Source organism: Purpureocillium takamizusanense, chromosome 1, assembly GCF_022605165.1.
Source record: "Purpureocillium takamizusanense chromosome 1, complete sequence".
NCBI classification, from domain to species: Eukaryota; Fungi; Ascomycota; class Sordariomycetes; order Hypocreales; family Ophiocordycipitaceae; genus Purpureocillium; species Purpureocillium takamizusanense.
In genome coordinates, this window is record NC_063068.1 from 6,025,782 (window position 1) to 6,044,561 (window position 18,780).

The window sequence follows — 18,780 nt, forward strand, 5'->3', positions numbered from 1 at the left end:
GCTCAGCTGAGCCACCGCCGATGATGACGCGCCAAATTTAGCATTCGCGTGCGCAGCGTCCTTCAACAAGCCTTCATCCTCTTGCACGTCGCTCGCTTACACCCTGAGGCCATGTCTGGCTCTTGACGCAGATCGAATCTGAACTGGCTCTGCCAGGGCGTGCAGCCAGTCGCCCGCTGAAGATAGCCTGGAGATAAGTAGGTACGCGATCCCGTCTTCAGCGGGCTGGGGCCTGCCCAACGTCGACTCCAGGCCGCCCGACGCTGGGTGCTTCGTGCTCAAGACGTGTTGCCCCGTTCCACACTATTTCCCTTTGAGGCGAATTGCGGAGAGAAACAACCAACCGGCCCGCGGTGTCTTGGGATCATCTTCAAGATACTACTATTAGGTAGGTAGTTACTAAGTTGCCTTCCTGAAGTGTACTTGGACACTTTGGTGCAAAATGGCCAACGACTCGACTGTGGGCGTTGCTCTCAAATTAGGTACAGCTGTAGATGACTGCAAAGCTGCAAAGTGCCTCTGATGATTATCGGCTACGTTAGTACTTCGTACAGGTCGGTGCGCTTGTGCTCGGTGCCTCGTGGAAAACCACCTCACTGAGCGACCTTGTTCAGTTGGCCAGTCTAGCGCCGCCCTGGCCAATTACTAACATGGAAGCTGCGGCCAACCACGGCTGTCAATGGGCTCCAGGCGACGGCGGTGACTGGTGACCTCACCTCCCGGGCATGACTCTTAATAAACCAGCCCGAGCCTCTTCAGCCTTGCCCTCCCCCCTACATCGTCTTTGCTCTCAACGCTCAGACTGGCAGAACAGCACCGTCTTATCGAAAATGATTACTCGAATACACGTGCCCTCAACGCTTGGAAACGATAGAGCCCAGTCCTTAGCAAAACGACGGCTCGTACGCGCCACAATCTAAACTGCAGTCAATCTATCCTACCCTCGCCCATGGCTTCGATATTCACTTACGACCCTGATCCGCCAAGGGTGTCCTCTCCCTGGCTCGCCCCAGAAGACGCGAGTAACCAGCCACCCAAGCTTTCACCAGCGCCCGCCTTACTCTCCGACTATGGCGTCACCAAGCTGCAGGCTGAGCCGCAGGAAGGCCCGACAGAGTACAAGCTCCATCTTCTCCTCAGGCCGAGACGGACATACAAGTTCGTCAGTACTGTCAGGCAGGCGAGCGGTTCTCAGCAAGCCGGACCGCGAGATGCAAACCCGGCAAAGTCGTCGCCGGTCACGCCCGCTGCCTCGAGTCAGCCTCGCCAGGAGCGTCTCCAGCATCTGACAACCCAGCTCCTCTGGAGGCTGCAACAGTCGTCGCCCTACCACGCGACGAGCTCCAAGGAGTTGATAATCCCCAGGCTCCCGGACGATTCCGTCGACCTCAAATCGCCGGTCAAGCTTGAGGCGCTGGTGCCAGGTCTTGAGGAGTCTCGAGGCGCCTTGTATGAGATCGGTGTCTCCGACGATGGCACGCTTGTCGGCCTCACAAAGGATGAGATGAGTGAAAGCATTGCGACCTTGCGCGTCATGGCAGCCAGCCTCGGCTGTACCGTTCGCGTCGTTCGCACCGTCATTGTCGGCGAATGCGAGTGGACCGAGGCTGTCGACCATGAGGACGGCGCAACTCCAGCCCAAACTCACCAGACCAGGTGTGGAAAGCTATGGGTGGCGGAGGCCATGGTGACGCCAGATCTCGGCCTTCGAGATGACATGCAGCCTGAACAAGACTTGAGTTCTGGCGAGTCCACTGGCGTCAAGACTGCCAACACCCCAGAACTCGTGGCGGAGCCGAGACGAGGAAGTTCTGCAACGCCGCAACTCCGGGTCACCCTCACTGGTCCGACCACATCCGGCAAGTCGAGTCTTCTTGGTACCCTCTCTACGGGAACGCTGGACAATGGACGTGGGAAGAGTCGTCTGTCTCTGCTCAAGCACCGCCACGAACTGGTCTCAGGCGTCACCAGTTCAATTGCCCAGGAACTCATAGGATACAAGGACCAGAACATTCTCAATTTCTCCCAAGGCAACATCGAGTCGTGGATAGACATTCACGACTGCGCCGAGAATGGGAGGCTGGTCTTTGTGTCCGACTCAGGAGGACACCCTCGCTATCGACGTACAGTCCTGCGCGGCCTTATGAACTGGGCACCGCATTGGAGTATCCTTTGCATCGCTGCGGACGCGTATGAAGGAGTTTCAAACGGCGTCGGGGCGACCTCGTCCGCGCAGGATGTTCTTGGGGCAGCCGCTGCCAGCGTCGACCTCGTCAAGGCTCATTTGACCCTCTCGCTGAAGTTGGACGTGCCAATGGCGATTGTCATTACCAAGTTAGACTTGGCATCCAAGCTTAGCTTGCAAAAAACTATGGGCAAGGTTCTCACCGCCATTAAGGAAGCCGGGAGGGTCCCCAAAATTCTCCAGCCTGATCAGAGACAACATGACGATCTTAAGCAGATCCCGGCAGAGGACCGCGCAAAGGTCAGAGCTGTTGTGCAGAGTATCGAGGATAGCGGCAGCCTGACATCGCATGTTCCTATCGTGCTGACGAGCTCCGTCAAGGGCATCGGCATCGGCCTCATCCATGCACTCCTCGACGGGTTGCCTTTGCCACCGGCCCCGACAGCGCGAGACTACGTCGGGCTGGCGTTGAATCCGGAGCAGCCCAAGTGCCTGTTTCATGTTGACGATACCTTCAACCTGGCGAGCTCATACGGCGCGTTGGCATCAGGCTCGGGGCACAGGGCGGACCAAGGCGTCGTCGTCTCGGGGTATGTCCGTTTCGGTAGCCTCTCGGTGGGCGACAAGATCGTGGTCGGCCCCTTTCAGCCTGAGGATGAGGAATGCCGTGGCTTTGGCGTAGCGATGGACGATCGCCCGTCGCCAGGGAATTATGGGCTATCAATATCGCATCCTTCGTCGGCGGAGCTAGCCCGGATCGCCATGAAGAATGCGGTTTCTGCATCAGCCATCGCGGGGGAGTGGCACAAGGCTCAGATTGTGAGCATTCGCAATCTACGGCTCCCAGTGCGAACGCTCGAAGCCGGGCAGGCCGGATCCGTTGGTCTTGTTCTGGGGCTTGACGCGGACCATTGCTCGCCCGATGATGAGGTGACTGCCGGCGAGGTGCCCCGCATCCGCCGTGGCATGGTTCTGGCGATACCCTCAAAGCATATGCTTGACACGGGTCTATCTTTACAGGCTGCCAGCGGCTTCACAGCAACGTTTGCAGACCCTACCGTGCAAAGCCTGGCTGTTGGTTCATTTGTGAACGCATACGTCGCCAGCGTTCGTGCTGCGGCGCGGATACTCCGAGTCTCTCGCAGCGGGTGGCTCAATGCAACAGGCAAAGGGGCGACAGACGATGTTGACGACTTGTTCAGTCTGAGCGGAGATGGGATCGAGGATGCTGGCATCACAGACCCGTACGGCGTCGGGCAGATATGGGAGGTCAGCCTTGAGCTGCTGCATAATCGGGAGTGGATCGAGATGGGCTCCAAGGTTATTCTTCTTGAAGGTGGAAGCCAGGATAGGTCAGGACTCGAGGGCCATGTAGGTAGCGTGATTGAGATTGTGGATTGAGTTCCAGCGGCATTGGCTCTGTTTGGAACATCAACGGCCGGATTTCCATTTTAGACATCGTAAATCGAATACTAGCTCTCGGAACGCACGCTCATGACACCATACGTCAGGAATTATCGATTGACCTCGTTGCGTATGTAGGCTGGCAGTTCTTCATGCCCTCACTAAACCGTAAAACAACGTCCACGTCAACACAAAGCCAGACAAGCCTCCAACTATCCCGCTCGTCCAAAAGTCCAGTGCGCTGAGGAAGTAGCGACCAGTGTCGAGAACTGGCCTCTTTTCCCTGAGCGACTCGGGGGCAACTTGTAAGACGTAGAAAAAGAGGGTCGTGATGGTTGAGAAGATGAGGTAGAAGAGGAAGCCGCTGTAGGACTCGAGGCCGAGGATGCCGGCGCTGACGCCGAACAGCGAGCCGGCGAGGCTGTGAAGGTTGGACAAGGTCTATAGGACGAGAGATAGAGTGTTAGAGGAGGCAAAAGAGCGCCGGGGGCGAGGATTGCGCAAGGCGGACCTTGGAATTGTGCATGACCGAGTCTGGCGCGATGGGGCGGATCTGGTAGTCGCGTTCGGACGGCATCGCGAATGAAGGGGAGGATGTATTGAGCGGGCGAGATGGCGTCGACGGTAGCTAGGGTATTGGCAGAGTTGAGGGTGTCGTGGAAAGGGTGCGACGTCGGGCGCGTTCGTCGCGGGATTGAGACTTGGTTGGTGACGGGACGTTGGCAGCTTTACCAGTGGCCACTGACGAACTCGCGGTAGCTGCTCCCCCGGTGCGCGACCTTGTTGTCAGCAGCTGTCGTGGAGAACCCAGTACGTACTGCACACGGGCCGTTGGGCTCCGGTGGGCGATGCGGCAGTGGCAAGTACTTCGTACAGTGGGGGGCGATTTATGTAGGTATCTTACCTTAGTACACTGTAGCTTGGCCCTGGTGCGCTGTCTCGGCGAAGATAGGTAGGCAGCAGGGAGGTACCTTGCCCTAGGGCTCAAGATACATATCTCCAGGGGCATGAGCGCATTGACTACTTTGTTGGTACCAGACTGACCACTAACTTCAGCATAGGCTCAAGTGCTTGTCAAAGTATATACTTTAGAAACATTTAAAGTACAAAGTACCTTACCTAAGGCTCAGGTACCCTCATGAAAATCCCTGCTGAAGGAGCTCGGTGCAACGGCCGAGGACCGAACCCCACCGTCATGACCCGCGTTCGGATGGCGGGGTGACTCTGTGCTGCTAGAACACAGGCTGGGTTCGACACTGGGCTCTACTTACAAATCCGACACTCAGGTCTCGTCTCCCACGCCTCGCCGACCTGTTCACTCGGGACACCATGGAGCACTCATTCGAGCCTTTGCAAAACGACCTGTTGCTTCGAGCAGCATGGGGTAAGCAGACGCTGGCCCCTCGCGCGCACTCCTGCTCGCCACTGACTCGCTGAACCAGGACAGAAGGTCGAGCGCCCGCCCATGTGGGTGATGAGACAAGGTGCGCCGAACCTCGCGATTCTGATCGAAGCGCTCACGGCCACCTCCCGGGTCGCTGACGAGAAATAGCTGGTCGTTACCTGCCCGAGTACCACGAGGCCAAGGGAAACCGCGACTTCTTTGAGTGCTGCCGCGACGCCGAGGTCGCGTCGACGCTGACGCTCCAGCCCGTCGAGCGGTATGCCGGGCTCCTGGATGCCGCCATTATCTTCTCCGACATCCTCGTCATCCCTCAAGCCATGGGCATGGTGGTCGAGATGGTGGACAAGAAGGGCCCGCACTTCCCGAACCCCCTGCAGTCGCCCACCGACGGCCAGTATCAGACCGTCCTCGACCGGCCGGTCAACGTCGCCGACGAGCTCGACTACGTTTACAAGGCGATCACGCTCACGAGGAAGAAGCTGGCTGGCAGGGTCCCCTTGATTGGCTTCTGCGGCGCGCCCTGGACCCTGTTCTGTTACATGGTCGAGGGTGGCGGCACCAAGCTCTTTGCACAAAGCAAGACGTGGATCTACAAGTACCCAGAAGAAACCAAGAAGCTGCTGCACAAAATTGCCGACATCTGCGTCGAGCACCTTGCCCTCCAGGTCAAGGCCGGAGCTCAGGTATGGCTTTGACGCATCGCACTCCGAGCAGTACTACGCATAATGCTCGCGTGGCTGACAATATCTGGGCTGAGTAGCTGGTGATGGTGTTCGACTCATGGGCTGGAGAACTTGGCCCGACCTCTTTCAGTCGATTCTCCGAGCCCTATCTGGCGATTATCTCTAAAAAGCTGCCTGAGAAGCTGAAGAGCATGGGCCTCGATGCCGTCCCGATGACGGTCTTCCCCAAGGGTGCCTGGCACGCCCTGGATTCGGCCTGCAACCTTGGCTACAACGTTGTTGGGATGGACTGGCTGCAGGACCCGGCCGAGGCAGTCAAGATCAGAGGCTCTCGCAACGTCGTCTTCCAAGGCAACGCTGATCCCGGCGTCCTGTATGGCACCAAGGAAGCCATCACCGAGGCGGTGGAGCAGATGGTCAAGGGCTTCTGGGTCGGGAACAAGGGCTGGATCGCAAACTTGGGCCACGGTGAGCCTCCCTAGCCAACACAACAGACCGCTCGCAACGTTTGCGCTAATCATACGCGTTAGGCATCACGCCCGGCGTCAACCCGGACAACCTCAGGCATTTCTTTGAAGAGATTCACCGTCTGACTAAGGCCTGAGCGCCGGCGGATATTATGCTGGACAAGTCGATCTGATACATGCGATCGAAACGTTCAAAGGGGGTTTAGATGTGATAAGGTCTCGTGGGAGGCGATGTGAATAAAATTTCCGCGTATATATGATCCTTCTCCCCTCCTGCTCCTGGTGAAACATATCATGGTATCTTTTTGTGTCCTGTGAAGCTTACCCTCGCGCCTGCCAACCAACGAACACCCTCGCCCTTTCGAGCGGAACCAGCAACAAAGATATTGCTGACTGCCGCGGGACCCGTCAACGGGGTGAAAGCGTAACAACCTGGACCTGGCCACCAAAAAAAAAGAAGAAGAACGCAACGCAGCGCAACGCCACTACACCTGATACACAAAATACACACAAAGTGGGGAAGTAGGCCGCGCAGGCAGAATATCAAAGGATTCGAGCGCCTACGCTTTCTTGCCAAACAGCCAACTCTTCTTGCCCTTGGCGGCGAGCGAGTCGCTCGCGCCCGGCGTGACGGGACTGCTGGTCCGGCCCGCAGCGGGCGCGGCCCCGTCGTCCACGACAGCCTGCTCGCGGCTGCCCTTGCGCGCCAGGTCGGCGCCGCCGCCGCCGTTGTCGTCGTCACGGAAGAAGTTGCCGGCGCCGCCTCGGCCTGCGTGTTGCGCGCCGGACGAGTACCGGCGGGGGATGCTGTGTGTCGTTCGCACGTCAGTCTGTGAGCTCAAACCAGGACCAGCACTGTAACGGTCCAGACCAGGACCGCCCGAGGACCGGGTACGAGGGGGCAAGACGGGGGAGGGGCGGTTCGGTGCGAAAAACAGGAACACGGTGAAAGGGTGGAGGGGTCTCTTTCGTGGGCGTACCCTTCAACGTCCTGGCGCAGGCGAGTCTCATACGGGTCCTCGTTCTTGGCCATGTTCCCGGTGCCGCCGCGGCCCGTGGTCACGACGGGCTTCTTGAGGACGGGCGTCTCGAGGTCCGACGGCTTGAGCTTGGGCGATTGCCGGGCATCGGCCATGTTGCCAGCGCCCCCGCGGCCGTGCGACGAGAGCTGCGACGCCGCTGAGCTCGACGGCCGCGGCGGCTGCTCAGACGTCAGCGTCTGCGGCTGCGGCTGCGGCTTGCTGCTGCCCTCGCTGTTGTTTCCGGCCGGAGACGCCATACTGGCCGTTGGCTGGCTCAGGACAGAGTCGGCGGTCCGCGCTTTCGCAACGATGTTTTCCGACAGAGGCGGGGGAGGGGAAATGGACACAAAATGTTGTGCCCAAGCTCGAGGAGGCGAGGGCGACAGAGGACTCTGATGTGGTATTGCGATAGGGTGGCCTCGCGAGTCGCTACGTGCTCGAAGTGCAGGCCGGGAGACAAGGAATCGCAGGCCGCAGCACAAGTAGCGGGGGGGTTACTTTGTTGGCTCACAGGCGGTGGAGGGGGGGGGGGCGGTTGTTGAGAACAGGGGAGGCAATTGAACGATTTTAAACATTAAGCACACAGCGCCGAGCGCGGTGGCGCGACGCTAACGAGGTACCTAAACCTAGGCGGACCCAGGACTGCCTCACGGTAGTGCCCTATCGCTGCGGCAAAAAGAAGGCATCCTCCGTTCAGCATACAAAGTACAACAGCGTCGACCTCAACTCAAATTGGGTTGACAGCAGTTGCTAGGTGCACTCAAGGTAGTTAAATCTGATAACATCGAGCGAGTCGGCCGCCTTCAGCATTGGATGGTCGATGTGCTGGATAGCTGCTCGTGCTGATAGCGCCCTAACCATCCGCCGCCTCCTGGTGATCGCGGCTTGGCAAGTCGGCAATGACGGCTTGTGAGGCATACCATCAAGAGCAGCCACTGGCTTCATGCCATTAATCGCGAGAACGATCACCTGTCGTCATTTAGCGAAGGAGCTCCACGTCTCCCCATCCGTCGCCAAGGTCCGACAAAGAAGCCAGCCACCAAAACCTTGAGCCCAGTTCCTGTGTCGTGGGTTGAGTAGAATCTCATGGCAGCAGCGGGCAGTGGCTACGTCTGTAAACAGCTGTGCAGCCTTTCCGCAGTCCTCTAGCATGATAGTGGCCATCAGTGAGAAATGAGCTGCGGCCTCGCGCCTCCACGAGTGCGGTTTGGTCCCTGGCAGGTCTTGGTAAACTTCGACCTCGAGAAGAACCCGACCACCAGCACGCCTCGCCTGACACCATTGCCGTCAGGTATTGAGACGCGCTGTGTACTGGCCATTTCTGTCCCAGAGCCGCCGCCTCGAATCGAAATCCACGGGCTTTGGTCCTCTGATGATCTTTGCAGCTTGTCATAAGTGGATTCGCCCGCATGCAGGCAACGCGAGCCAGGCCAGGGGCGCCGCCTTGGGAACCGCCCGTTTCATGCAGTTCGCCGGGGGGGGGGGTCCTGCGAAGACAGGGCTGGACTTGGCAGTAGGCGATCAGATTAATTGGCACTGCATCGAGGCCAGACTACTCGCCATAGTCGTCCTCATCACCGCCTTTGACGTTTGCATCTTTCCGGATGGGGATCTTGATTCCCTGCGTCGCAAATGTTTTGCTGAGCGGTGTGCTCTCGCACACACCCGGAAACTTCTTGGCTGAGAAGACGGTGAATGGATAGCTGAAACAGGATGCTAGGATTGGGGCTCGACCGGTGTTGATCTTCGGGGCGTTTCCATCACGACGGGATCCACCGCGCGCTCCAACGTTGACAAAGGAGAACCTGAGGCTGGACTTTCTAGTCAGTCACGAGCAACCAACATCTCTTCTGTACCGCAAGACGTACCGGAAAGTTCCCTCTGAACGAACGCTGAGATCTTGAAGCACGAACCAGATGCCAATGTGATCCGCTGTGTCGCTGAGACGGAAAGCGCTTGCTGCCAAGCTTCCGATGAGGTTGCGCGTGAACATGCCTTGCGGCTGGTTGCCCACCATTGCTACTCCCCCAAGCCCGGCCGGACCGGGGCCGTAGCTTGGAGCAACAGGAACGCCATTCCGATTGAACTGAACCATGTTCGTCTGCGAAGGCAATGGCGCCACGCTGCCATCGTGTCTGTAGCCTTGATGCTGCGGGAAGTACTGCTGTGGAGGGCCATATGATCCGTTTGGTGGGAAGGGGGGAGGTCCTGGAGGGGCGAGTCAACAAAACGGAGAGGCCGGGTTCTCGGAGACGCAACATACCTTGACTATACCCGGGCTGCACCTGGTAGTCCGGGACGTAGGGTCCTGATTGCGCTGGGGGGTAAGATCCATCGCGGCTGGATGCCAAAACGTGTTGGTGCTGAGGGTAGGGACTCATAGACGGATCCCCGCTGTTGAGCGAAGACCAAGAATAGGGTGTTGTGGATGAAATAGATGGACTACCGGTGGACGACCGTACCAAATTGACCTCGCGAGATCCATCCTCACTCCAGAGGTCCACGTTGAGTACAAACATGGAATGGTCAATGGCACTGTCGGGATCATTAGCGTCCGTGGACCGACGGCATTCGAGGGTCAGACACGGGCCAGGTCGGCTCACTTGCAGTCTATTTCTCTCCCCGTTCCAGCGTCTGTGATGATGAGCCGTACACATGGTGGTGGTGTGATTGGTCTTCGGTCCTGCTAAGTGTCAGTCACTGCCGATCGACGACCACCAAAGAGCATTTGGGTGAGAGAGTCGAGACCTTGTCGCCAAAGCCGCACATGCGAGCGCGCTTGGGTTGCTGAACGACATCCAAACTGTATACGCACGAGGTATGAGTTTAAGTCTTCTCGAGAGCTGATAGTAGAGGTCAAATTCACGAACCGGTATTTGCGGCCAGTGGAATCATCCACGTTGGAGTAGGACTTGAGCATGGCTGTGGCCTCGGAAGCTGCCGCCGCCGACTGTTCCTCCTGTTTGGGGGGGGGAAGGCTTTGCGTCACTGACGAAGGTGGCTGAAGCTGGGGCGGCGGCATCATACTGCGGTGTTGATGCGCAGATGTGGACGGCGGCAGGGGCGGTTGGGCAGATTGATGAGGGTGAGGGTGAGGATGAGGCGGGGGTTGGTGGTTGCCATGGCTGTCGTGAGGGCTCGGTTGCGACTGTCGCGAAGGAAGCTGCTGGAGTTGACGTGGATGCTGCTGGTGTGAAAGTGGGAGGTGGTGGTGCGAGTGCGGGTGCTGATTCTGAAGAGGCGCTGGGTGGTGGTGCTCGTGGTGCTGATGTTGTTGTTGCTGATGGTGCGGCGGTGGCGGCGGCTGGTAGGGAGGATACGGAGATGTCGAGTTTGCTGTCGAGGCAGACGTGGGAGCCGACGAGGGAGGATACGCAGCGCCTGCCACGGGCATCTGCTGGTCGGCAGAGTACGTGGTGTTCATGACCACTCTCTCTGCCCAGGAAGTCTGGCGGCGGACGGATGCCAAGCGAATCTGAGAGCCCCGATTTCTCAAAGCGGAACACGCGCGTGTAGTGAGAGCGCAATGTGCGGTGTGCGGATGAGAAAGGAGCAGGGGAGGAAACTGGCCAGGCGGATTGTGAAGGCCGACTGATTTGTGGTAGGCGAGAAGGAGGAGACAAGACGAAGGGGAGATGGTGGTGGTTGTGGTTGTGGTGGTTGTGGACTTGGCCAACGGGGGCCGCGATTGGAGGGCCGAGAGCTGGTGGTCCAACAAGCCGCGAAGTACGAATGAGTGGGAAGGAAGACGATGTGTACCTACGGGACAGCTCCTTCCTGGGCGGACAGCGGGAGGCAAGGCTGGACCGACGTCTTTCCTTATTTAGTGCCTGCCTTAGTACCAGCACACGGTAGCAGTGCTAAGCGCTCCTCCACTAAGCCGAGGGGTTAGGCAGGGTCCGTGTTGGCAAATGTATTCGGTACCAAGGTTTGGGGTGAGGCCGCGTCTCCGAATTGAGCCAACGACACAGCAAAGGCAGCTGCCACGCGGTGGGGGAGGGGGGGGGGGGCAAAGGGGGGGGGGGGGAGTAGCCTCTCGCAAAGAAGCCCTTGACCATGCGACAGCAACTTGCGAGTGGGAAAAAAAAAAAAGAGACTTCGGTGAGGGAGCCGGGGAGGAGGGGAGGAGGAAGAGGGAAAAAAGGGCACAGAAGCACTGCTAATAACACCATCCATCCATCCATCCACATATCCCGTCTCTACCATCAGACAATGCCACACTGCAAGGAGACGGCAACGTTCCAGTTTCTTGACTCGCCTCCGCAATGTTCGTCCAACCCTGTACCCGGGCGGGCAGGTAGGTAACTATGGCTTCTCTTCAGCAATTAATGCCCGCCAGCGAGACTTCTCCATGCCCGGCTGCCGGCATCAAGGCAGGCAGGCCCGCCCCATGGAAGGCCTGCAATTTGACGACCCAAGGCGGGAGACGCAAAGCCCGTGCGAGAGGGGGGCAGAGGTAGAAAGTCCCGTGGTCGTCTCGGAACGCCCTTGTTTTATCCCACGCCGGAGATGCAGGCATCGTCTTATTATTCACGCCCCTACGGATGGCCCGTTGTTTCGCGAGGCCGCTGGCGGTTACCGCCTTGGGGGAGGGGGGGACTGAGGTACGTACTAAGGCACAGTGGGTGTAAATTTGACGTGACACCTGCAGAGTGAGAGTACCTTACCCACCGTCGCGGTAGCCGTGCTGCTTTCAACGGTATCGTCGTCCTACTGCCACCCACCACAAAGGGACAACAGGGACGGGAAAGGGACATGATTCCTTATCCGACGATTGAACAAACAAGCCCTACCTTACCTTCCTCATACTAAGCGCGCCGGCACATGCTGGCCTGGGGGACCTCGCGCCTGTGTGTGTAACCGCCATCCCACGCAGGCGCAGGTACTCTCTCCTCCACTGCGGTCGGTGCATCGTCGCCATCATATTCATCGAATCGGCTGCTGCGAAGCGGCACCCCTCCCCCACTGGCATACCCACGTTTTCCTCGGGTTCTAGCCTCTTGCTCCAATGGGCAGCATTGACTCACTGCCTACTACCTTAGCCTTTACTTACACAGGCACCGCCGACATGACGACGGGAGGACAGGACCCCGCGGATATCCAGGCTAGCCTCGCCCATGGAATCGAGGTCATGCAATTTAAGCATCGTCATGCACCCTTTTATACGTGCCCGTCAGATCCAGGCCGCTTGCCTGCCGCTTTTCCAACGCCACTGAAGCTCGCTCCAGCGTCGGCACTCTCCCCCGCCCTCCTGGGCCGTGTGGTTGCACAGGACCCAAGCAACTCCCATCGCTCTTCTGCAACGCTGCCTCGCCCGCGCCCGATTTGCTGGCGCCGCCTCGACCGGTCAAGATCCGGGCCCCGCTATGGACAGGGGAGGCCAGTGAGCCAAGCGGTCTCTTGAGCCTCTTTCTCCCTCTCGACCGTGCCTGTCGTACAGAGCTTTGCAACTCAATCGGCTCATTCAGAGTCGCAGACTGCTTCATACTCCGTTCTCCTGCATGCATGCATAAGCAGAAGACGAAAATGTACCGCCACATGCAAGTAAATTGAGGGCTGCTTGCCACCCCTTCTCTTCGTGCATACTACATACTACGATAGTACGAAATAGTAGTATATTGTACAAGGGTCTCGATCCGTCACTCACCGTGGCCACTTCACCGTGGCGAACGAGTCGACCGATGAGGCCCTTGGACTGCTTGACCGGTCCGGCTCGCACTCATCGAGCGGCTCTTGGAGCTGTTCTAACAGGACGGATCGCCGGCAAGGGTGTGCTGGCCCTGCCTCGGCCGTAATGCAACCTTCCTCCGTGGCTGACGCGCCATTTTGTTGCGACTTGCGGTAGCAGCCTCAGTCAACTGGAGCTGAATCCCATTTTCCTCCTCCCCTCGGGTCGTTCGTCTCGAGTTTTGGCTTGGGATCTCTGTAAGACATCTAACAGGCGCGTGTATGTATGAGATAGGGGAGTGTATGTATGTGCGGTGCGCCGCCCTGTTGGCCCTCTCTCTGTTCATCCTCGCTCTCTAATGTCGAGGCCAAACCTACTCGTACGTACGTACGTTCGTTCGAGGTAGTAATGTTGTTCAGTTCGTCACAATGGACATTCCCGCAACAATCAAGTTTCAAAGTGCATACTACGTACATATGTGACAAATCGCACGGCAACGGCCGCTGTCGAGGTGCGAGTGAGCAGAACGTTGTTGCGCCACACGTGCCGTCGACGGGCCCTGTCATTCCTGCGAGGTCTCAGCCGCCCACCATGTCATTGCATTGCAGTGAGTGGCTCCAGCTCGCCAGCACCGCGTGTGTGTGACGCCGCACTCGGTGCCGGCCGGCCCTCTCAACGTTGTCGAGGCCCGTCCTCCGGCTGCAGGCTGACTATCTAAGCTAGCATGTACCTTTGGGAGCTGACATCCATTGGATTCAGGTGGGCTGCACTTGCCTGCCCCACCCTGCCGCCTGACGGTTCAGCAATTGATGAGCACCTGCACCTGCACCGTCTGGCCATGACGAGTCACCGCCGAGCTGGTCGCTCCTGCCCCGCGGTCGGAGCGTCCCTCGATCGAGCTACACAAAAAAAGCACACAAGAGGAACCCCGCCAACTTGACTCGACTGCCATCACATCAGTCAGTCACCATCGCCTGCTCCAGTCCAGGAACGAGATCGATTGCGTGCTGTCAGCAACGGGCGCATTCAACTACGCCAATCGCTCAAGATACCCACAAGCTGCCCACGGGCCTGATTCGCCATGGATCTGGTCAACAAGTTGGTCGCTCCCAGATGCCCAAAGGGCTCCCGTCTGTACCTGGTCGGACTCAGCATGCTGACTACTGGACAACACACAGCCTTGAAGGTCGCCTTCTCTTTGCCGTGCCCAAAAGTGAGCAACCGCTCCCATACCAAAACATGTCTCCGCGAACGCGCCCGGTTTGCTAACCCGTCGCCCCTACTCGGTAAAGAGGGCCGCCTGAACCAGACCGCGCTCAACTTGCTCGAGGGTGCCGATATCCAGTTCCGCCGCGAAAACCGACTCGATATTGCTCTGGTCAAGAACCTGCCCATTGCGCTCGTTTTTCTGCCCGCAGCCGACATCCCCACCTTCGTAGGCCAAGGCCGCGTCGACCTCGGCATCACTGGCTGGGACCAGGTCAAGGAACACGATGCCGCTGTTCGCGGCGACTCCAACTCTACCGAGGGCACCGATGATGCCTCTGGCTGTGACATGGTCATGGACTTGGGCTTCGGCGGCTGTCGTCTCCAGGTGCAGGTTCCCGAGAAGGGCCAATACGTCACGGGCCGCGACCTGATCGGCCGTACTATCGGCACCAGCTTTGTCAACTTGGCCGCCGACTATTTCTCCAAGCTTGAGTCGGAGGCAGGTGTGACCCCCTCCGAGGGCTCTTCCAGGAGGCTCCGCACCAAGATCGTGGAGCTCAGCGGCAGCGTAGAGGCCGCCTGCGCGCTAGGTGTCGCTGATGGTATCGTGGATCTCGTTGGTGCGTGAAACCTGATCGGAATAGTCGCGTTAAAGTGTTACTGACCACGCTGCAGAATCGGGCGAGACCATGCGCGCGGCCGGGCTCAAGGCAATCGACACGGTTGTTGATTCCACCGCGGTGCTGGTGAAGTCAAGGTCGCCGTCGAACCCAGAGATGCTCGAGCTCATCGCGTCGCGTATCCGTGGCGTCATTACCGCCCAGAAATACGTTCTCTGTCAGTACAACATCGAGCGATCGAGGCTTCCTGAAGCGACCAAGATCACCCCCGGAAAGCGAGCCCCCACTGTGACGACGCTGGACGCAGATGGCTGGGTCGCTGTCAGTTCCATGGTGGAGAAGAAGAAGCTTGCCCTGGTCATGGATGACTTGACCCGGGTGGGTGCACACGACGTGCTGGTTCTTGACATTCACAACACACGATGAAGGCCTTCCCAATGCGACTCGGGCAGCCCCGGCGCAAATCAACAAGGACCAATGTGACTAGGTGACAGGGGCTACGATAGCGTCGTGAGGATTTGATACTTCGGGGAAGTGCTCTCGCTGCGTGTGAGCCTTCCGATCAAGAAATCGGTAGTTGGATAAGCCCAGGTGATGCCAGACTCGTGTGGTGAGGTGGATGCGGCAGAAGAGGGTGTCGAATACCCGGGGCACACGACCAAAAAGTAACCGCGATCGATAGGTGCAGTCCTGGATAAACAACTTCCTCACTTGGGACACGGGAGTGCCTTGCTACGTCGCATCGCAGCTGTTTGAACTCTGCGTGGGTGCTGCATTGCGGCCGTCCCTGGCCGAATCCAGGCCGGAGCAAATTGCACCCGTACAATAACGTACGCTGCGCATAAGTCGAAGACGCGAATTTTTTTCTCTCTGAATCCTGAAGCTGTCCATGTGTTTTTTGTATTTAGTATGTGTGACATCAATACGGTCGCCCGTAGTGAGGGAGGTTTTCTCATCGCCTGAAGACCATGCCGGAAGTGGCGGAAGGCGCCCAGGAGCTGCTGAAGTGCAAGCGCATATTGGCTTCCATTGAGCCGCCACTAATAAGAACCTACAGTTCTGTCTCGCTCAGCGCCGGGGCGATCTGCTCTTGCGACTCGACCGTCGCACCTTGAGCGTCGGGCACAATTGCGTACGTGCACGAAGCGGCACTTTCTGGCGGTCCGGCCCTCCCGCTTGCGTGGCAACTGGAAATATACAAGTCATCTACGACGCGGTTGCTGTTCCTGATGCGTGCGATGACGGACACGGCTGCCTCGGCGACTTCGTCGAAACACCCCTCGAATGGCCATGGCAATGGCCATGACAACGAGTCTGATGGCCCTCAGCAGCCGTCGAAGCTATACAAGGCAAGCCACTGGCACCTCTTCTTGAGACCCCCCGATGGGACCCGCTCCGGATGCCAACTTTCTCGGCTGACCATGAGGCACGGCGGCGGTTGCCCACCAACAACAGCTCGTCATGACCCCCATCAACTTCGCGTCCTTCATCATCTCCCTCGTGCTCGTCGACATGCAGTATTCGCTTAGGCGCGTCCATAGCCACGCCGAGGCGCCCACGCGGCTGCCCTCGTGGCTGCACTCGCTGCTCTTCTGCCCCCAGCCGTATCAGCCGGCACATTACAGGAAGGACGCGAACGCCGCCGCCGGTGGCTCGCGGGACTCTTGGTCAGAGCAGTATTATCACTCAAATCAGAGGAGACTCATGGAGATGGAAGCCGAGGAGGCGTTTAGGATGCGGAACATGGTGCTCATTGTCTTTGGCCTGGCCGTTGCGGGCGCGGCTGGCGCGGCGTGGTTCTTTGCTACGAGGCTGTACCGTTGCTGGTTTGTTTGAGATGGGGAGCCATGGCTGTTGCGACTACGTATTGCCTTATTAAGATTGGATTCGATGTGTCAGGTGTGCCAGACCATGCGCTGTCGGAGTGACTTTGATGAATCTGGGTTTCGGCTTGCGCGCGTGTGTATCTGAGATTGCTGGCTCTCTTGGGCTTTGCCGCTGCCTGATCCAGCCTGTCCCAGTCGTCTTTCTCATTGTTCTTCAAAGGAATTGCAACAGACGGCTCTGGTGTCACTTGTCTCGATGCAGGTCTCTGCGGAATGGACATGTCAGATACGCAGGGCGACCATTGCATTCATTCTCCCTCGACTGGACTCGCGCGAGTCGAAGGCGGCTACTGGCAATGCGCACCTGGTATACACTGCAGAAAAGGCAAGCAATTTGGGCGGACTCAAGGCTCATTGTGTAACGGCCGATTGTGGTTTTACCTCTAGGAGTATCGAAAGCACATAACCCGTCCAGGCAAGTCAAAGTCACTGACCGTGCCAATATGCTCTCAGAGCCATGTCGAAGAATTCCAATGATGAACACCAAGCGCCATGTTGATTCCCCAATAACCACCTTGAAACATCGCTTTCCCAGAACGCCCAATGATGTACAAGGAACCCCAGCATGGTCCCGTGTCTTCGTGCGATAATAATGCAAAGGAAACGGATCCACCGCCTCTGGACCCGTGTCTAAAGCGCATGCAGGCTCATCCGCTCGTCCAGGCTGCCCCAAAACACAAGAGGCCGGGGTTCGAGTATGGTGAGGCCGCGCGGGAAGGACTTGCGTTCCTCTTCGAGGCCCAAAATGGAACGCTGGCGGAGAACGATGCTGTTGATGGTGCTCTCTGCGGCTGTGAGCGTGGAGGAAGTGGCCGAGGGGTAGCGGGAGTGGCGCGGCGAGCCGGCGACGGCGACCGATGTGTTGGACCGACTTGACGCCCTTCTGTCTGGGGAGGATGTAGTCGAGGACGAGGGTGATGGAGAGGGTGAGAGGGCGCGGGCGGAGCGCGACTGGAAGCGACAGGCAAGAGGCGCCATGATGGATGTGACTTTGTCCAAGTGTGTGCGAGGTAAAAGGACGAAGTAATGTAGTAGGCGGTCGCTTGATGATTTTGGTTACCGAAGCTGATTACAGGCAGCAGCGTGCTTTGATGTATTTGTTGGAAGGAGAGTGAACGACTGGCGCAGATGCCCAAGGCAAAGGGCGGTTTGGTTGCTAGAAGAGAAGTTGAAGTTATGTATGGGGGCACAGCCCGTCATAAAAGGACGAAGTGAAACGAAGTCTCGTCGACGCGCGGTGGAGATGATGCGAACACACACACACACACACACGGACGGTGGCGAGGACGGGAGCAAAGAGAGAGAGAGTGACAAATGCTGGAAATGAATATCGAATTGGCAGATTCGGCCGCCTTGGTTGAGTAGGGAGTGAGTCTACAGCCCTGACATGGGCGGCGACGGCATCCCAAAGAGTAAGGAATGGTCCAAGGGCGGACTGTCGAGTGAGTCGGAGGGCGTGACGAAGGGCGGGCGGTGGAGCGGAGCAGACAGAGAGGCGGGCGAGGGAGGCGGACGATGATGCATTAATATGGGCGGGCGGGCAGTCATTCATCGATGGCTACCAGGTACTATAGGGACGAAACTACAATACTACCAGTACCCAAGTACCGGTAGTACTCGTACCAAATTCCTCCGGTACTACTATAGTAGGGAGGGTTCTAGTACCTACCTATTGTACTCACCTCTAGCAGTACCTTAGTACTGCACACACGTATGGAAATACGTACTATGAGAGCCCCCCCCGGGAGCGAGCTCGGATTGCGATGGGGTGTCTGTCTGATACACTAGTTCAAGGGCGGCGTAGGCCCTTACCTGAGATGCCAAGCTAAAGGCACTGAGGTACGTGGGTTAGTACGCAATGAGGCGCAACCTTTGCTGTGCTTGGGGGCTGCTGGTGCGGCAAGCAACCCGAGGCGAGGGTGGGTGAAGGAAAAGGCACCCTGGTCATCTTTGTTGATGGTCCCTGGCATGGCCATCCCGATCAGGGTCGCGGCAGGGGGGCAGGCATATTGGCGCACATTGGTGAAGTTGACTACGTACATACTACTCTTTCCTGGCCTAGGTACACCTTTTTACTTTTGTGCCTGATACGCAGGCAGGCACCTTGCTACCTTAGGTATTGCCGATCGGTCAGGGCTACTAAGTTAGTTACAGGGCTCGGCTCCTTGGTGAGCAGCCCCAGGTGAAAAGAAATCCGAAATAATAGGGATTTGGCTGCCTGGCACCCAAAG

General features: G+C 58.1%; 8 protein-coding genes across 8 annotated transcripts; 4 read left to right on the forward strand and 4 right to left on the reverse strand.

Moving 5' to 3' along the window:
* The first annotated feature begins 35 nt into the window (after positions 1-35).
* Positions 36-3,674, forward strand: JDV02_001816 (uncharacterized protein). The gene has a single exon (XM_047982785.1). The coding sequence runs from the start codon at positions 950-952 to the stop codon at positions 3,584-3,586; it is 2,637 nt and encodes an 878-aa protein (XP_047838753.1). The 5' UTR covers positions 36-949; the 3' UTR covers positions 3,587-3,674.
* Positions 3,481-4,407, reverse strand: JDV02_001817 (uncharacterized protein). Its single transcript, XM_047982786.1, has 2 exons — positions 4,101-4,407; positions 3,481-4,030 (listed from the first exon to the last, which is right to left on the reverse strand). The coding sequence occupies exons 1-2, from the start codon at positions 4,164-4,166 to the stop codon at positions 3,740-3,742; spliced, it is 357 nt and encodes a 118-aa protein (XP_047838754.1). The 5' UTR covers positions 4,167-4,407; the 3' UTR covers positions 3,481-3,739.
* Positions 4,408-4,840: 433 nt separating this feature from the next.
* On the forward strand, positions 4,841-6,394 carry HEM12 (Uroporphyrinogen decarboxylase). Its single transcript, XM_047982787.1, has 5 exons — positions 4,841-4,973; positions 5,032-5,073; positions 5,142-5,677; positions 5,755-6,145; positions 6,208-6,394. The coding sequence occupies exons 1-5, from the start codon at positions 4,919-4,921 to the stop codon at positions 6,279-6,281; spliced, it is 1,098 nt and encodes a 365-aa protein (XP_047838755.1). The 5' UTR covers positions 4,841-4,918; the 3' UTR covers positions 6,282-6,394.
* Positions 6,395-6,704: 310 nt separating this feature from the next.
* JDV02_001819 (uncharacterized protein) lies at positions 6,705-7,423 on the reverse strand (the record flags this gene model as incomplete). The annotated part of the gene is made up of 2 exons (XM_047982788.1): positions 6,705-6,951; positions 7,125-7,423. The coding sequence occupies 2 exons, from the start codon at positions 7,421-7,423 to the stop codon at positions 6,705-6,707; spliced, it is 546 nt and encodes a 181-aa protein (XP_047838756.1).
* Positions 7,424-8,643: 1,220 nt separating this feature from the next.
* Positions 8,644-11,148, reverse strand: JDV02_001820 (uncharacterized protein). Its single transcript, XM_047982789.1, has 4 exons — positions 10,037-11,148; positions 9,430-9,969; positions 9,035-9,374; positions 8,644-8,977 (listed from the first exon to the last, which is right to left on the reverse strand). Exons 2-4 carry the CDS (start codon positions 9,821-9,823, stop codon positions 8,719-8,721), a joined length of 993 nt encoding a protein of 330 aa, XP_047838757.1. The 5' UTR covers positions 9,824-9,969; positions 10,037-11,148; the 3' UTR covers positions 8,644-8,718.
* Positions 11,149-13,915: 2,767 nt separating this feature from the next.
* On the forward strand, positions 13,916-15,089 carry HIS1 (ATP phosphoribosyltransferase; the record flags this gene model as incomplete). Its single annotated transcript, XM_047982790.1, has 4 exons — positions 13,916-13,932; positions 14,013-14,047; positions 14,127-14,663; positions 14,719-15,089. The coding sequence occupies 4 exons, from the start codon at positions 13,916-13,918 to the stop codon at positions 15,087-15,089; spliced, it is 960 nt and encodes a 319-aa protein (XP_047838758.1).
* An 803-nt stretch (positions 15,090-15,892) lies between these two features.
* On the forward strand, positions 15,893-16,499 carry JDV02_001822 (uncharacterized protein; the record flags this gene model as incomplete). The annotated part of the gene is made up of 2 exons (XM_047982791.1): positions 15,893-16,012; positions 16,119-16,499. 2 exons carry the CDS (start codon positions 15,893-15,895, stop codon positions 16,497-16,499), a joined length of 501 nt encoding a protein of 166 aa, XP_047838759.1.
* Positions 16,500-17,179: 680 nt separating this feature from the next.
* Positions 17,180-17,527, reverse strand: JDV02_001823 (uncharacterized protein; the record flags this gene model as incomplete). The annotated part of the gene is made up of 1 exon (XM_047982792.1): positions 17,180-17,527. The coding sequence occupies one exon, from the start codon at positions 17,525-17,527 to the stop codon at positions 17,180-17,182; it is 348 nt and encodes a 115-aa protein (XP_047838760.1).
* Positions 17,528-18,780: the final 1,253 nt, after the last annotated feature.

Bases quoted from the DNA above. Each gene is read 5' to 3' on its own strand.
- JDV02_001816 (XM_047982785.1), top strand. From the start codon at position 950: ATGGCTTCGATATTCACTTACGACCCTGATCCGCCAAGGGTGTCCTCT.
- JDV02_001817 (XM_047982786.1), bottom strand. From the start codon at position 4,166: ATGCCGTCCGAACGCGACTACCAGATCCGCCCCATCGCGCCAGACTCG. The intron at 4,031-4,100 runs GTCCGCCTTGCG...CTCGTCCTATAG, and splicing joins CGGTCATGCACAATTCCAAG to ACCTTGTCCAACCTTCACAG.
- HEM12 (XM_047982787.1), top strand. From the start codon at position 4,919: ATGGAGCACTCATTCGAGCCTTTGCAAAACGACCTGTTGCTTCGAGCA. The intron at 4,974-5,031 runs GTAAGCAGACGC...TCGCTGAACCAG, and splicing joins GTTGCTTCGAGCAGCATGGG to GACAGAAGGTCGAGCGCCCG. The intron at 5,074-5,141 runs GTGCGCCGAACC...GACGAGAAATAG, and splicing joins CATGTGGGTGATGAGACAAG to CTGGTCGTTACCTGCCCGAG.
- JDV02_001820 (XM_047982789.1), bottom strand. From the start codon at position 9,823: ATGTGTACGGCTCATCATCACAGACGCTGGAACGGGGAGAGAAATAGA. The intron at 9,375-9,429 runs GTATGTTGCGTC...TCGCCCCTCCAG, and splicing joins GCAGCCCGGGTATAGTCAAG to GACCTCCCCCCTTCCCACCA. The intron at 8,978-9,034 runs GTACGTCTTGCG...TAGAAAGTCCAG, and splicing joins CGTTCAGAGGGAACTTTCCG to CCTCAGGTTCTCCTTTGTCA.